This window comes from Vicugna pacos, chromosome 31 (assembly GCF_048564905.1).
Source record: "Vicugna pacos chromosome 31, VicPac4, whole genome shotgun sequence".
Taxonomy (NCBI): domain Eukaryota; kingdom Metazoa; phylum Chordata; class Mammalia; order Artiodactyla; family Camelidae; genus Vicugna; species Vicugna pacos.
Genome location: NC_133017.1, coordinates 14,743,727 through 14,759,468, shown reverse-complemented (window position 1 = coordinate 14,759,468; position 15,742 = coordinate 14,743,727). Strand labels below are relative to the sequence as shown.

The window sequence follows — 15,742 nt, the reverse complement described above, 5'->3', positions numbered from 1 at the left end:
GTGATTTTTAGGTTCCCCTTCTGTATGTGACAAAGAGTACAAAGGAGACGGATGTTTGTAATTTAGAGACAGCAAATTAAAAGTGCATGCACACACACACACACACACCCACACACAGACACACACACACTTCAGGAGCTGTGCCTTTGGTCAGGAAACAGACTAATTCCATGAAAAAGTAGCCACTAAATTTGCTTAAAATAATGGAAAGTAGAAATATTCCAGGAATTAGTGTAATTGTTTAAAGGGTGATGTTTATAATTAGAATAATGAAATACCTCTGGGTTTTTTGACAATGATCTGTGACACATGCTTTAACATGTCTGCTTCCAGGAAACTTGAGACATGAGAAATTTCATAGGTATTGGGGCTTCGTGTTTGAAATTGTAAATTTTGGCTTTTCTTTCTAAGATGCAATTTGAAGTTTTTTCTCTTTTTCCTTAGGTGAGATCAGCACATTTTTTATTTTTTCCTTAGGTGATGTCTCGACATTTTGCTCTTCTCACTGAGGTGAAGTTGGCAAACTTTGCTCTTCTTTCGTAGGTGAACTTGAAACAGTTTGCTCTTCCGTAGGTGAGGCTGAGACATTCTCCTCTTGTTTCTTAGGCGATTTTTGGCGTCTCCTAAAAAGCAAAAGTAAGAAACACAATAAAACAAAGAAAGGAATCCCCCAAAATAGTTGGAGGTAAATCTTGTCTTCCACCTTTTCTTCTTGTTTCCTGGGGGGTGGGCCACTGTCCACACTGCCTCCGCTGCCTTCGTCCAGGCAGCTGGGGGGGGCCCACCCGAAGTGGCAGTGGCAGTGATGTCTGCTGTTACAGACTCCATTCATATTGCAGGTCTCAGGTGAGCAACTGCTTTTCAAAGTGGACATCAGGACACACTTTCTTTGGACGCAGATCCGTCCTGCACCACACTCTGTGCCGTCTTTCACTTCGCCAGTGTCAGATATGGTCATCCCAAAGTGGTAGTCTGTACCCCAGCAGGTGACTCCATTGAAGTGAGTCCAGCGCACAGTCGTGTGATCTCTCAGAACGGGAACTTTGGTCACATTCTCACACTGGACCCTCCCACACAGGATATCTGAGGTGTCACATTTTACATATGAAGTGACTCTGACACCACAGTTACCAAAACGGTCACCTCGGGTATTTGCTTCCCTGTAGCAGTTCTGATCTGCACTCTTGGCCTCTTTGCCAAAGATTTGCCTGCACTGTTCATTGCGATTGTTGCATCTCTTTTCATAGCAGTAGCCCCCGCCCGTGCAGGAGGTCCCGTCCGTCTTCTGGACACTGGTAGGATGTCCCATTGCACCACTCTGGAAGATCACACTCATTTTCCTCTTTTCTGCACAGGAAGCCTGGTGGCCTGAATTCGCAGTTGTCACAGCAAAGCCCAAAAGCACAGGCGGCCCCAGGTGTCAGAGTGCAGTCTGGCTGACAGCAGGGATCTGTCGCACACGTGTAAGTGGGACCACAGTCACACTCTTCTCCTTCATCAACCACACTGTTCCCACAGTGTTTGTACGTGAAAATGTTCTCTGTATTGGGTGAAAGGTTCAAACATGTTTTTTGGGCACCGCTGTTCCAGTAGGCAGCGTAGCTGCAGTTGCTGAAACTCACTGCTGTCGATTTTGTTGGAGACATGATACATGTTTCACTCCCACATTCACAGTCGCCATTGTCATGTGGCATACCCAAATTGTGACCAATCTCATGTGATGCAATATATGCAGCGCTATACAAAGATTCACCCATGAAACTATCAACTCCACAGTTAAAACGCTGGTTACACACCGATCCTATATAGGCCAAGCCAATGTTTATGTCGTATTGCTTCTTTACAAAGACATGTGCAACGTCATGGGGCAAGCGGGTATTAAAACTTACTTTTTTCCAGGAGCAAAATCCTTCCAGGAGACTGTCTATGTTATCTATTGAAATGGGGTTTTCTTTAGTCCAGATCTCAATTCCAATTAAGAGCACCTTAACATCCAATGAATTTAAAAAGTTACCTATTATATGGACAACAATGCATACTTCATCCTGCACTTTTGAGGTATTACTTTCATGATGAAGGTACCGATTGTGGTCCACCACCACTGCCAGTTCCAGAAAACGCCTGTGGGTCCACCAGCCTTCATACCCACTTTGCATCAAAGTGGGCTCAACACTCTCTTGGAACTTCAGTTGTCGTGCTATTTCTTCGTCTGTTAACCCACATCTCATGGGTGGGAGCTGTGTCTCCTCCTTGTCCATTCTATATAGCAGGTGTTCAAATGAGGTAGAAAGCCTTTTGGGCTGGATTTCATAAACAACGTTATTTATCTGTAGTATTCCTCGAAAGCCCCTCAAACATGTACTGAGGGCAACCAGGGATTCCGGGTCCCCCTCCACATGGCCCTGGTAGTAGCAGTCATTCTGGACAAAGGGCTGTTCCTGCAGGAGAGCATGCTGGTCGTCGTAGGTGAACACTGGGAAATGTTGAGAGAACAAATGCTTGTTGACCTTCATGTGAAGAACGTGTTTCCGGCCCCCGACACGCAGGCTGTAGGAGAGCCAGCCTGGAGGCTTCACGCCCCTGCCAGTGTGTGTCACCCTCAAGGGTATGACCACTTCTGGAGGACCATGGCGTTGGGCGTGTCCAACACAGGACGATCCAGAAAGCAACAGAAGCAGCTGCGACCAGAGTAGCAGTGGGAGAGTGGTCCTCACGTGTGCCAGGGCCTCACCCACAGCCATTCTGGCGCCAGGGTATGGAGCCACCGGTGAGAGCAGAAGTGTGCAGGGCAGGACGCATCACTGTATGCAGCACTGACCTTCAGTCTGTTTTCGGGCAGAGTCACACTGCCAGAGCCGCAGCACTAAAACAACAGGAAAAGCAGAGACGGGGTGGTTGTTAGGAGCAAAGCTAGACGGAAGGGAAGAGAAGGGCGTGGGTGAGATGGGTGAGCGCTGGGCTGACGCCGTGGCTCCGTGCGCTGCATGGCACTTGCTCGTAAGCAGTGGTGAGGCTGAGTGAGACTGTGCGGCTACAGAAGGATGGTGGTTGGCCTCGGCTGGCGCTTGTTGAACTTACATGAAGGACACCTACTGATTCATTATTCTGTTCTCTAAATAGACGGGGGTGTGGAGACATTTCCACAATAAACACATAAAACATATGGGTCCCAACAGAAGGGGAATCAGATACCCTGTTTTAAGCGGGAGTCTTTATTTATAGATATTCTCATGGAGTAATTATCAAATTATTAGTTTTCTTTTAAATTTCAAATGATATTTTAAAAGTACTCACAAATATTTTCCTCACTGACCTTTGCATATATATATGTATATTCATGTAACAAATTATTACTTATTCTGTTATCTTCCTGTGTTCTTTTCATTAATTCCAAAATATGAGTAACAGTCCATTAAAACACAATTTTGTGGCTCTCAACCAAGTAAACTAGAGTAGAATATGAAGTAATAAATGTCATTGACCTCTCTCATGATCTGAGTACTTTGTAAAGACTCTTGCTCTGTGTGTATGTGTGTGTGTGTGTGTGTGTGTGTGAGTGTGTGTGTGTGTGTGTGTGTGTGTGTGTGTTCAGGCGTACACAAATTCTAGCGCTTCTGTCCTTTACAGTTACATTCTTGAATGACTTACCAGATGGATTAGTAATTCCCATGGTCCTTAATGGCTATAACCATGTTCATAGTTTTGTGCTGCCTATTTCTATGAACAGAGTTCTTATTCGAGACCTCACGTGGCATAGTAAAATATAAATTCCTTTCTTTGTGCCTCTATTTGATTAAATTCTAGATCAGCTGCTTAGCAACAAGACTCTTCTAGTTCTACAGACCATGACAACTGGCTAAAGTCCCTCCTCACTGTGGCTCCACCATCTCTATCAAATGTCAGTTCTAATTACACTTCAGTATGTAGAATTCTGACTATATTCCTTATCCCCAAGCTGTGAGCCCCTGACAGACAGCATGGGCACCATAATTTCAGTGATTTTGATCATTCTGTTGCCCTAGTCCCTTGTTATTTTCTCAGTATTGAATCATATTCTGATTTGTAAATAAGTAGATTTGTATTATTTTTTTTAAATTCCACGTATAGGTGATATATATTGTTTCTCTCTCTCTCTGACTGACTGAGTTGTAAATATTTTCTCCTGTTCTGTAGGTTATCATTTTGTTTTGCTTAAGGTTTCCTTTGTTGTGCAAATGTTTGTAAGTTTAACTAGGTCTTCATTTGTTTATTTTTGCTCCTATGTCTATTGATTGGGTAGACTGCCCTAGGAGAATGTTGCTAAGATTTATGTCTGAAAATGTTTTGCCTATGTTTTCTTCTAGGCAGTTTATAGTATCTGTCTTATATTTAAGTCTTTAATCCATTTTCAGTTTATTTTTGTGTACAGTGTGAGAGTGTTCTAACTTCATTGATTTATGTGTGGCCATTCAGCTTTCCCAACACCATGTGCCGAAGAGACTGTCATTTCTCCATTGTACATTGTAGATTGTACATCTTGCCTCCTTTGTTGAAGATTAATTGACCATAAGTGTGTGGGTTTATTTCTGGGCCCTCTATTCTGTTCCATTGATCCAGAGGTCTGTTTTTGTGCCAGTACATGCTGTTTTGATTACTGTAGCTCTGGAGTATTGTGTGACGTGTAATGAATCTAACTCGATCATAGTGTGTGATTTTTTTTATGTGTTGTTGGATTCTGTTTGCTGATATTTTGTTGAAGATTTTTACATCTATGTTCATTAACGATATTGGCCTGTTTTGGTAGTGTCTTTGCCTGGTTTTGGTATCAGGGTGATGGTGGCTTCATAGAATGAGTTAGGAAGTATTCCCTCCTTTTCAGTCTTTTGGAAGAATTTGAGAAGGATCAGTATGAGTCCTTTGTGTGTTTGGTAGAACTCGCCAGCGAAGCCATTTGGTCCTGGACTTTTGTTTGCAAGGAGGTTTTTTAATCTGATTCTGTTTTACTTCTAGTGATCAGTCTGTTCAAGTGATCTTTCTTCTTGATTCTGTCATAGTGAACTGTATGTTTCTAGAAATTTGTTCATTTCTAGGTTGTCCAATTTGATTCCATATAATTGTTCCTAATTCTCTTACGGATTTTTGTATTTCTATGACATTGTTTGCAGTTTCTCCATTTTCCTTTCTTATTTTGCTTATTTGTGTCCTCTACCTGTTCTTCTTTGTGAGCCTAGCCAGAGGTTTGTTTATTTTGTTTACTCTTTCAAAAAACCAGCTCTTAGTTTGATTCATTTTTTCTATTTCTTAATCTCTATTTACTTCCTCCGTTCTGCTGACTTTAGGCTTTATTTGTTCTTCTTTTTCTAATTCTTTTAGGTGGTGGTTGAGGTTGTTTAGTTGAGATTGTTTATAATGATTTTAAATAAATGTAAGGGGAATCATTGGTTCCACTGCCTTTGTTATAATATCAAGTTATCCCTCTAGAGACTGCCTTACCTCCATACATAATGTCAAGTTGTTGCATGGTATCTTGATGAACTTACTGCCTTGTCATGAATGCTTAGATATATTCACCCACTGCCTGCTGAGTTTTGGCATGCGCAACGTGTATGTAATTTAAAATTGCAGCGTTTTCCCTGAATATAAAACTGATTTATGACTTAGAGGCAAGCTTTGATCACTCTTGCTGTCCTTACTGAGGGCAGTTTCCCAGGATGTTAGCAAGAGGTGTTCTATTGCTCTACATTGTCACATGGGCAGACGCTGCTATGAAGGACCTTTCTGTGTACATACCACATTCACAAGATGTCAAAGCAAATGTTCAGTATTCATAAATAAGCACAGAGGACATATTCCCACCACACACCAGTTTATGGCACCTGGATTCCTAAGCAGCCAATAAATGGGACAGATGACATAATATAGAAATGTGAAGTAATTTATTTTGGGGTTGATACTGACCCAGGTTCATGGACTCTTTGTTTAACAGAAATTGACAAGAGGCCAGATGAGAAATTCAGGCGAGACTTTACTGGGACTCGCCCTGCGGCAGGAGAGAGTGAAAACAAATAGCAGATGCTCTTGCTTGCTCCCTGAGTTGGGGGTGGTGGTGGCCAAGCTGGTTCCTTAAATGGGCTGAGGGGAGGGGCAGATCAGGGGTCGAGCCGGTGGGTGGCGTAGGTGGGCTGCTTGCCCCATTTGGTGGTGCTGCGTCCACGGATCATGTGTAGTACCTGCTTTTGTTCCTGCCACCCCAGAAGTGGCAGTTGGATTTTAGCCTTTGCATCTTACTGTTTAGATTTTGACTTAACTGCACATACATGTAGTTATTTTTAGTCACTTACAGTTTTTTTTTTTTTGGTAGTGTGTCATTTGAGGAGACCTTTGTCCAGCTGCAAGCACTGTAGTGAAGGGTCTCAGGTCCTAGGTTTTAGTCTGTCTTGGGGTGAACTTTGACCAGTTGGAAATAGAAGACAGGTGGAATCCAGGCCGATAAATTCCCTCTCCTTTCTCTCATCCCATCCATCTCTGGATAAATTACATGGAGAAGTCATGGATCCTGGAACCGTTTCTACATGTAGCTTATTCCAAGATGCCTTTTATGGCTGAGTTTTAAACCAGCCAAGCAATTTTCTATATTTCTTTGTGGTTCTTTTTCAAACAGTAGCCACCTTAGTAACCCATCACTTGTATCTTTTGAGGCATCACTTCCTCCCTCACTTCTCTGTGCTCTTGCTCTCACTGCCTTGAGATTTTAGCTCTCATAAAGGGAATCACCAATTAATCTTCGTATCAGGCTTTTTTGAAAAAATTGAAAACCCAACAATGAAAGTTTACACAATAGGTTATTCTAACAACAAGCCATTCAGGATGGAATTTTTGAATTTTGCCTTCCACTTGTCTGGAAATAACAGATACCACATTGCTCTGTAACCACAATGATCTCTTCCTGTCCCTCAAAAGCACAAGCATACTACCACCTCAGAGTGTTTTTATTTGCTGTTTCCTCATGCTAGAGTGCTATATTTCCAGATAAAATTTCTGTAAATTGTCTTACCTCCTTCAGATTTTGTGCAAAACGACTGCCTTAGTGAGTCTTTCCCTAGCTGCCCTAGCTACTCTAATTAAAATTGACCCCCAACTCCCAAATTGCCTTGCTTTATATATATTTTTTCTGTAATGTGTTTCATCATCTGACACTTTATGTTCTGTTTGTGTGTGTGTGTGTGTGTGTGTGTGTGTGTGTGTGTATTTGTCTTCCCCTACCAGATAATAAGCTCTACTAAACTATGGGGTTTCGCCAGTTGATCCTATCTTCTCCCAGAACCTTGCTCAATGACTGGCACAAAGAAGATATTAAAAAATTTGTTAAATGATTAGTATTTTTGAGGCCCATCATGAAATGATTAGATGGTGCTGATACCTGAAAAATTCCCATGAGTTCTAAGCTTGGTAACCTCTGTTCAAATCCTCCTTTTTCTAATTAATCGCAAGTATTTTCATCCTCAAAAGAGGACACAGATGTTCAGCAATGTTCAGTTTAGAAATAATATATATGATAACCTATCATAGTGCCTGGCACATAATAGCTAGTAAATACATGGCAGCCAGTAATAATTCTACTTTTCCTGTATATTGCAAATTCAAATGATTTTTTTCTGTCTTTCACATGCCATTCTTATGCACTTTGTGAGGTTTGTCAGTTACTGATGAGTCTTTCAATCCCTGTATTGTTATAATTTAAAAACTTAAAAAACTTGTTAGCTTATGAAAGCTGTCATAACTTTATAATGATGTTGTTTTTCAGTGCTTCTTACAGACATGTTGTATGATGCGTCATTGCTGACAATAGCTTTCTTCCTCTAGAATGTTATGCATCTATCACCAGTAGTGCATCAGTATTGAAAACAACCTCTGTGCTTTACTTGCTTAAAAAATATGTTTTTAGTTTTTCTTCTGAAGATGCACCAGTCAGTGAAAGCATATCTCATTTATATCATAGATTTAATGATCTAAATCTATGGTAATATCTAGATTCATGAAGTTAAAAGTCATGTTTCAAGAGCCTGCCGGTGTAATTTCCTTCATTTTCTCCCCTGAATTTTAAGCAATGATTTAATCCTCTTTTCAATGTCACTAATTTAAAAGCAGATTACTAAATGAGTAGTCTCCCTTTTTCAGGTTTTAATATAATGATGTCTTAGGGAATGTCATTTAATTTTCCTGACAGGTTTAAAATGTTACTGAAAAAAGATGTGTGAATGGAAACATTTTGAAATGTCATGCTATACACATTGAGTACTTGCCCTCATTTATATTCATTTTACATCTAGGTAAAGCATATCTGGCATTTGGTATTTACACATAAAAATCTTGCACATCTGTGTCAGAGCCATACACATCCATCTACTTCTGACATTCGAGAATAAAATATTTTAATATTGGGAAAAGTTGAACAATTTAAAATATTTGTACTTAGTTTTAGCTTCTTTTGACAAATATGCATTAGAGAAATTTTCAAATGCATGTAGAAAGAACAATAAATTTTATTTTTAAATTATTCAGTTAAAGTACAATATCAAACATTTGTTGCTTTTTTCTTCAATTAGAATTATACTGTAATGTTTACATATCAGGTACAATGCCTTGCACTTAATAGGCTGTAGCAACATTTAATTGAAAATTTAATTTGATATTTTTTGTAAATGGTGAACTGAAATAAGACTATCAAGATATTTTGCCAACAAAGATGGGTTTCTTCAGGATAAACAGAGTTTTAGTTCAGGATGTGCAACCATGGAGCACCACGTGCAGGTCCTTGCACATCAAGGGAAGAAGGAGGCCTTCCCAGAGAGGAGGAGAAGAGTCCATGGCTTTTCATTGGCTGGGTCCTTGGCCAGGAAAGAAGTTTTCTCCTTCCTGTTGGGCTCTGATACTGTTGCAGAGTATGAGAGCTCCCCCTTCTGGTCTCTTAATTGAATTGAGGTTTCTGTTTATTTATTTTTTTTACAGTAACTTATTACAAAGTAGTCATCACACACAAATTATAAGGTACATATTTTTTATGGATTTGAAATAACAAATAATAACACTAAGTATGAAAAGAGATTTTTTTTTACCTGCACTCTTTATCTTCCTAGAGCTTGGAAAATATGAATACTTTTTCTGCTCTTTGAAAGTTACGAACTTGGAATACTAAAGGGAACGTTAGGAAATGTATTTTTAAGTAATTGAAGAGACAGGTATTTTCATATAAAAGTTAAAAAGAAACTTGCTCAGAACAGGTGATTTTTCAGTGTAAATGGTCTCATTTTTTGCAAACATTCAATGCACAACATGTAGATACAATACATACAAGTATTCTAATCTCTGTGTATCCAGACTGTAGTTGTTTGGCAATAAATCACTGAAATATATCTGTAGTGGTATGAGAAGAAAAAGAAGCTGAATTCAGATGTAATACCCCCAAAGTGAAAAACCGACGAACAGAGCTGTGAGTTTACTAATTATCATAGCCAAGCACTGAAAGCCCTGAAGTGTGGGCAGGGAGGAGCGAGCACACTGAGAAGGGAAAGAGGTAAGACAGTAAGACAAGGGAGCACTAATAAAGAACAACTGGCTCCCTTTGAACTTGTAAGGATCAGAAGATACCACTTTAACTTGAAGTAAAGGATAATTTCTACATGGTTCTTGACCTAATGTAAGTGCGTGACTATATAACATCAAAGATATTTATAACAAACTGCTTATATTAGAGAAGAAGAAAGATCGCAAATCAGTAACCTAAGATTTCACCTTAATAAGCAAGAAAAAGAACAGCAAACTAAAACCAAAGTAAAAAGGAGAAAAAGTAATGAATAGTGGGGAGATCAATGAAATAGGAAACGGAAAAACTCAATTAAACCAAAAGTTTGTTCTTTTAATGGATCAGTATAATCCCAGGTTGATAAGACAATGCTATGGAAACCTTTATGTCAACAAATAAGAAAGTTAGAAGAAGTGGACAAGTGGTAGATACAAGTTACTAAAATTGACTTGGGAAAAACAGGAAGTATGATAGAGTATAATAAGAAATTAATAAGAAAATCTTTCCAGAAAGGAAATCTAAGATCATAATTCTATGAAATATTTAGAAAATGGATAATACTAAACCTTAGCAAACTTTTCTAGAAAATAGAAAGGGAGCAAACATTTCCCATGACTGAATGGGTTTATACCGAATAAGCCAGGTTGATTTAACATCTGAGAATCCATTCTTGTAACACAACATAATAATAGATTAAAGGGACAGAAAAGCACGTGACCATCTCAATAGAATCGGAAAAACAATTAATAATCTAATGTACGTTCTTAAACAGTTCAAAAACAAAATGCTAAAGCAGTTTATTGTTTACTGCTATATACATATGTTATTAACCTTAAAAAATGGCAAGCGAAATATTAAACATGAAATTCTTTTAAAATTTAATTTTAATTTTTAATTGAAGCATAATTAACATAATGTTATATTAGTTTCAGGTATACAACATAATTCCATATTTGTATGCATTGTGAAATGATCACAATAAGTTAGTTAACGTGTGTCACCTTACAGTTACACTTTTTTTTCTTGTGATGAGAACTTTTAAGATCTATTCTCTTAGCTACTTCCAAATATGAAATACAGTATTATTAACCAAATCACTATGTAAGGTACATCCCCATGACTTACAAATGGAAATTTGTACCTTTTCACCCTCTTTACCCATTTCTTCCACTACTTCCCAACCCCCAACTCCCTGCCTGTGGCAACCATTGATCTGTTCTCTGTATCTCTGCTTGGCTTGGTTTTGCTTTTTCTTTGGTTTGTTTGGTTTGGTTTGATCTCACACGTAAGTGAGATCATACAGTATTTGTCTTTCTCTGACTTATTTCAATGAGCATAATGCCCTAAAAGTCCATCCATGTTTTTGAAAGTACAAGATTTCATTCTTTTTTTGTAGCTGAATAATATTTTACTGTTTATGTATGTATTTATATATCACAATTTCTTTATCCATTCATCCATTGATGGACCTTTAGGTTGTTTGCACATCTTGGCTACTGTAAGTAATGCTGCATTGAACATTGATGTACATATATCTTTTTGAGTTAGTATTTTTGTTTTCTTGAGATGAATATCTAGAAGTGAAGTTGCTGGATCATATGATTGCTCTAAATAATTTTTTGAGGAGCCTCCGTATTTTTTTCCATAGTGTCTGCGCCAATTTGCATTCCACTAACAGTGCATGAATTCCCTTTTCTCCACATCTTCACCAACCCTTGTTATTTTTTACCTTCTTGATAAGAGCCATTCCTAGCAGGTATGAGGTGATATCTCATTGGTTTGATTCGCTTTTCTCTGATGATTAGTGATGTTGAATATCTTTTTGTGTACCTGTTGGCCATCGGTATGTCACTGGGAAAATGTCTATTCAGTTCTTCTGCCCATTGTTTAAATTGGATTGCTTTTTGTTTTACTATTGAGTTATATGAGTTCTTTATAAATTTTTGGATATTAAACTCTTATCAGATCTGCTTTGCAGATATGTTCTCCCCTTCCGTAGGTTACCTTTTCATTTTGTTGATGGTTTCCTTTGCTGTGCAGAAGCTTTTAAATTTTGGTGTGGTCCTACTTACTTGTTTTTGCTTTTGTTGCTTTTGCATTTTATGTCAGATTTAAAAATTAATCACCAGGACCTGTGTCAAAGAGCTTGTTGTCTATGTTTACATCTAAGAGTTTTATGGTTTCAGGTCTTATGCTGAAATATTCAATCCATTGTGAGATAATTTTTTATATGGTGTAAAATAGTGGTCCAGGTTCATTCTTTTGCATATGGCTTCCCAGTTTTCCCAACACCATTTATTAAGAAATTGTCCTTTCCCCTTTGTGTATTATTGGCTCCACTTTTGTAAATTGACCATATATGCATGATTTTATTTCTGGGCTCTGTATTCTTTGTCACTGATCTGTGTGTCTGTTTTAAGGCCAATACCATAAAGTTTTGTTACAGCTTTGTAATATGGTTTTAAATTCAGGTGCATGTTGCCTCCAGAGCTTTGTTCTTCTTTTTCAAGATTGCTTTGGTTATTTGGAGTCTTTTGTGATTCCTTACCAATTTTAGGACTATTTGTTCTATTTCTGTGAAAAATGCCATTGGCGTGGGGATATTCACAATATTCTACCATTCATGAGCATGGTCTGTCTTTCCATTTATTTCTGTCTTCTTCAATTTCTTTCATTAATATCTTGTAGTTTTCAGTGTACAGGTTAAGTCTTTGACCTTCTTAGTTAAAATTATTCCTAAGTTTTTTGTGTGTGTGAAATTGAAAATCAGATTGTTTTGTTAATTTCTCTTTCTGACAGTTTATTGTTAGTGTATAAATACACAACAGAATTTTGTGTATTGATTTAGTACACAGCGACTTTACTGAATTTATTTTTTAGTTTTAGCAGTTCTTTGCTGGGGTCTTTGGCATTTTCTATATATAAGGTCATGTCTTGTAGTTAGTGAGGTTTTACTTATTCCTCTCCAATCAGATGCCTTTTGTTTCTTTTGCTTGCCTGATTGCTCTGGTTAGGACTTCAAATTCTACGTTGAATACAAGTGGTGATAGTAGGCATTTTTGTTTTGTTCCTGATCTTAAGGAGTTTTTTCTATTGAGTAAGATGTTAGCTGTAGTTTGTCATATATGGCCTTTTTAATGTTGAGGTACATTCCCTCTATACCCACTTTGTTGAGAATTTTTATCTTAAAAGAATGTTTCAGTTTTTCAAATGTTTTTTCTACATCTCTTGAGGTGATGATACAATTTTTATACTTCATTTTGTTAATTGGGCATATCACAGTGACTGACTGGCACAGGTTCAGCCATCCATACATCTCTGGAATAAATCCCACTTGATCATGATGTTTGATCTTTTTAATGTATTGCTTAATTCAGTTTGCTAATATTTTGCTGAGTCTTTTTTGCACCTATGTACCTCAGGGATATTGCCATGTAATTTTCTTTCCTTGTGACACCTTTGTCTTGCTTTGGTATCAGGATAATGTAGGTCTAGTAAAATGAGTTTTTCTATAGGGTCTATATATATTCATGACTCAGTCTTAGTAGGTTGTATGTTTCTGGGAATTTGTCCATTTCTTCTAGTTTGTCAAATTCTTCTAGTTGTCTAGTTGGCATATAATAGTTAATAATAGTTTTATGGTCTTTTTAAATTTCTGTGGTACCAGTTGTAATGTCTCTCTTTCATTTCTGATTTTGAGTCCTCTCTAAGGGCTTGTCAATTTTATCTTTTCAGAGAAGCAGCTCTTTATTTCATTGATAGTTTCTATTGTCTTTTTAGTCTCTATTTCATTGGCTTCTGCCCTCATTTTTGTATTTCCCTTCTTCTCCTAACTTTGGGCCTTGTTTGTTCCTCTTTCTAGTTCCCTGAGATGTAAAGTTAGGTTGTTTACTAAAGATTTTTCTAATTTTTTTTTGAGGTAGGTATTTATCACTATCAACTTCCCTCTTAGAAACTGCTCCCATTTTCATTTGTCTCAAAGTACTTTTTGGTTTCTCTTTTATTTGTTCTTTGATCCATTGATTGTTGAGTAGTATGTTTTGTATTCTTCACATATTTGTAAATTTTCCAATTTTCTTCATGTACTTGATTTCTAGTTTCATACCACTGTGGTCAAAAAATGTGCTTGATATGATTTCAGTCTTCTTTAGTTTATTGAGTGTTGTTTTGTGGCCTAACATCTATTCTGGAGAATGTTCCATGTACACGTTTGAAGAATATGTTCTGCTGCTTTTGGATAGAATGCTGTGTATAACTAAGTCCATCTACCCTAATGTATCATTTAAGGTCAGTGTTTCCTTATTGATTTTTGGTCTAGATGATCATTCATTGATGTAGATGGGGTAAGGGCCACTCCTGTTATGGTAATGCTGTCTATTTCTCCCTTTAAGTATGTTAATATTGCTTTATACATTTAGATGTTGGGCACATAAATGTTTACTAATGTTGTATCCTCTTTTTAGATTGACCCTTTTTCATCATGCAGTACTCTCTCTTAATATAGTCTGTGTTTTAAAGTCTATTTTGTCTGATATAACTATCCCAGTTTTCTTTGGTTTCCATTTCTGTGGAATATCTTCATCTCTTCACTTTCAGTCTGTGTGTGTTCTTACATCTAAAATGAGTCTCTTGTAGGCAACATGCAGATGGATCTATCTGGTTTTTTTATTCATTTAGCCACTAGATGTCTTTTGATCGGAGATTTAGTCCATTTTTATTTAAAGTAATTATAGTTATGTACTGACTGTCATTTAAAAAATCATTCTCTGGCTTTTTTGTAGTTCCTTTTTGTTTTTTCTCTTCCATTGTAGTTTGATGGTTTTCTTTTGTGCTATACTTAGATTGTTTTAAAATTATCTTTTGTGTACTTACTGTAGGATTTGGTTACCATGAGGCTTACATATTATAACATATATATATCAATAGTCTATTTTAATGTGATAACAACTAATTTTGAAAGTATAGAATGCTCCATGAATTTGCGTATCATTGTTTCACAGGGGCCATGCTAATCTCTATATTGTTCCGATTTTGGTATGTGCTGAATGAGTACACAAAAGGCTTGATAGTGACTATTCCTATTAGGGAAATGGGGTTCCTTGCTATATGGAAGGGGCACAGTGAAAGATGCAAATTATTAATGAAGTGGTATTTCTTGAATTGGGGATTATATTTGTTGTACTTTTAATATAAATTAATTGAATGATGTAAATAAAGATAATTCATGGACCTGTAAGATAGTGTTTCATTTACCGTGATTATGAGTTCAAAAAAATAAAATGAAGTAAGTTAAAATCCTTTAGAAAAATTGCTGCTATCAATATAGGATAAGATGATATTCTAACATAAAGAAAGAATAAAAAACCTAGAGGCTGCTGAGGTCATAGTATTTCAGCTATCTAATGTATGGACAGCAGAGGAAACCATAAGCAAAACAAAACGAACAGCCTACAGAATGGGAGAAGACATTTGTAAATGATGTGACTGATAGACGTTTAATTTTCAGAATATATAAACAACTCATACAACTTAATAACAACAACAAAAAAAGCAACTCAGTCCAAACATGGGCAGAAGATGTAAACAAGCAATTCTCCAATGAAGCCATACAAATGGCCAATAGTCACATGAAAAAATGCTCAATATCACTAATTATCAGAGAAATGCAAGTTAAAACTACAGTGAGGTATCACCTCACACCAATCAGAATGGCCATCATTATAAAGTCCGCAAAGGATAAATGCTGGAGAGGGTGTGGAGAAAAGGGAACATTGCTAAGATTTATGTCAGGTAATGTTTGCTGATGTTTTCTTCTAGGAGGTTTATAGTGTCTTATGTTTAAGTCCAAACCACCCACTGAATTCTCTTCATATATTGTACTTTTTATTTTTAAAATATCCATTTGAAACTTTTGTATAAATTCCAACTCACTGAAGGTATTCTACATTCTTATATTTTGTGTATTTTCCTTCTATTTTAAAATGTATTAATCATAATTATATTTTGTCATGTACTCTTGTTCCACTGTCTGGATCATCTGACACCACTTGTAGTTTCTTCTTATTTATTCCCTTCCCTTTTTGTTCTTAGTAATAGTTCATCAGTTTTGATCCTTAGCATGTATGATAATGTTTTATTGTGTTCAGTAATTGTGTATGAAATGCAATGAAAGCTCCAGGT

General features: G+C 37.1%; 1 protein-coding gene and 1 pseudogene across 1 annotated transcript; both read right to left on the bottom strand.

The window, feature by feature from the left end:
- Positions 1–236: 236 nt before the first annotated feature.
- On the bottom strand, positions 237–3,756 carry LOC102544134 (disintegrin and metalloproteinase domain-containing protein 25-like). The gene is given in 3 exon segments (XM_072952563.1): positions 237–1,280; positions 1,282–2,863; positions 3,649–3,756. Coding segments are annotated over 2 exon segments (2,238 nt in total). The 5' UTR covers positions 2,742–2,863; positions 3,649–3,756; the 3' UTR covers positions 237–502.
- Positions 3,757–14,517: 10,761 nt separating this feature from the next.
- Positions 14,518–14,615, bottom strand: LOC116286155 (U6 spliceosomal RNA; annotated as a pseudogene).
- Between the last annotated feature and the right edge of the window lie 1,127 nt (positions 14,616–15,742).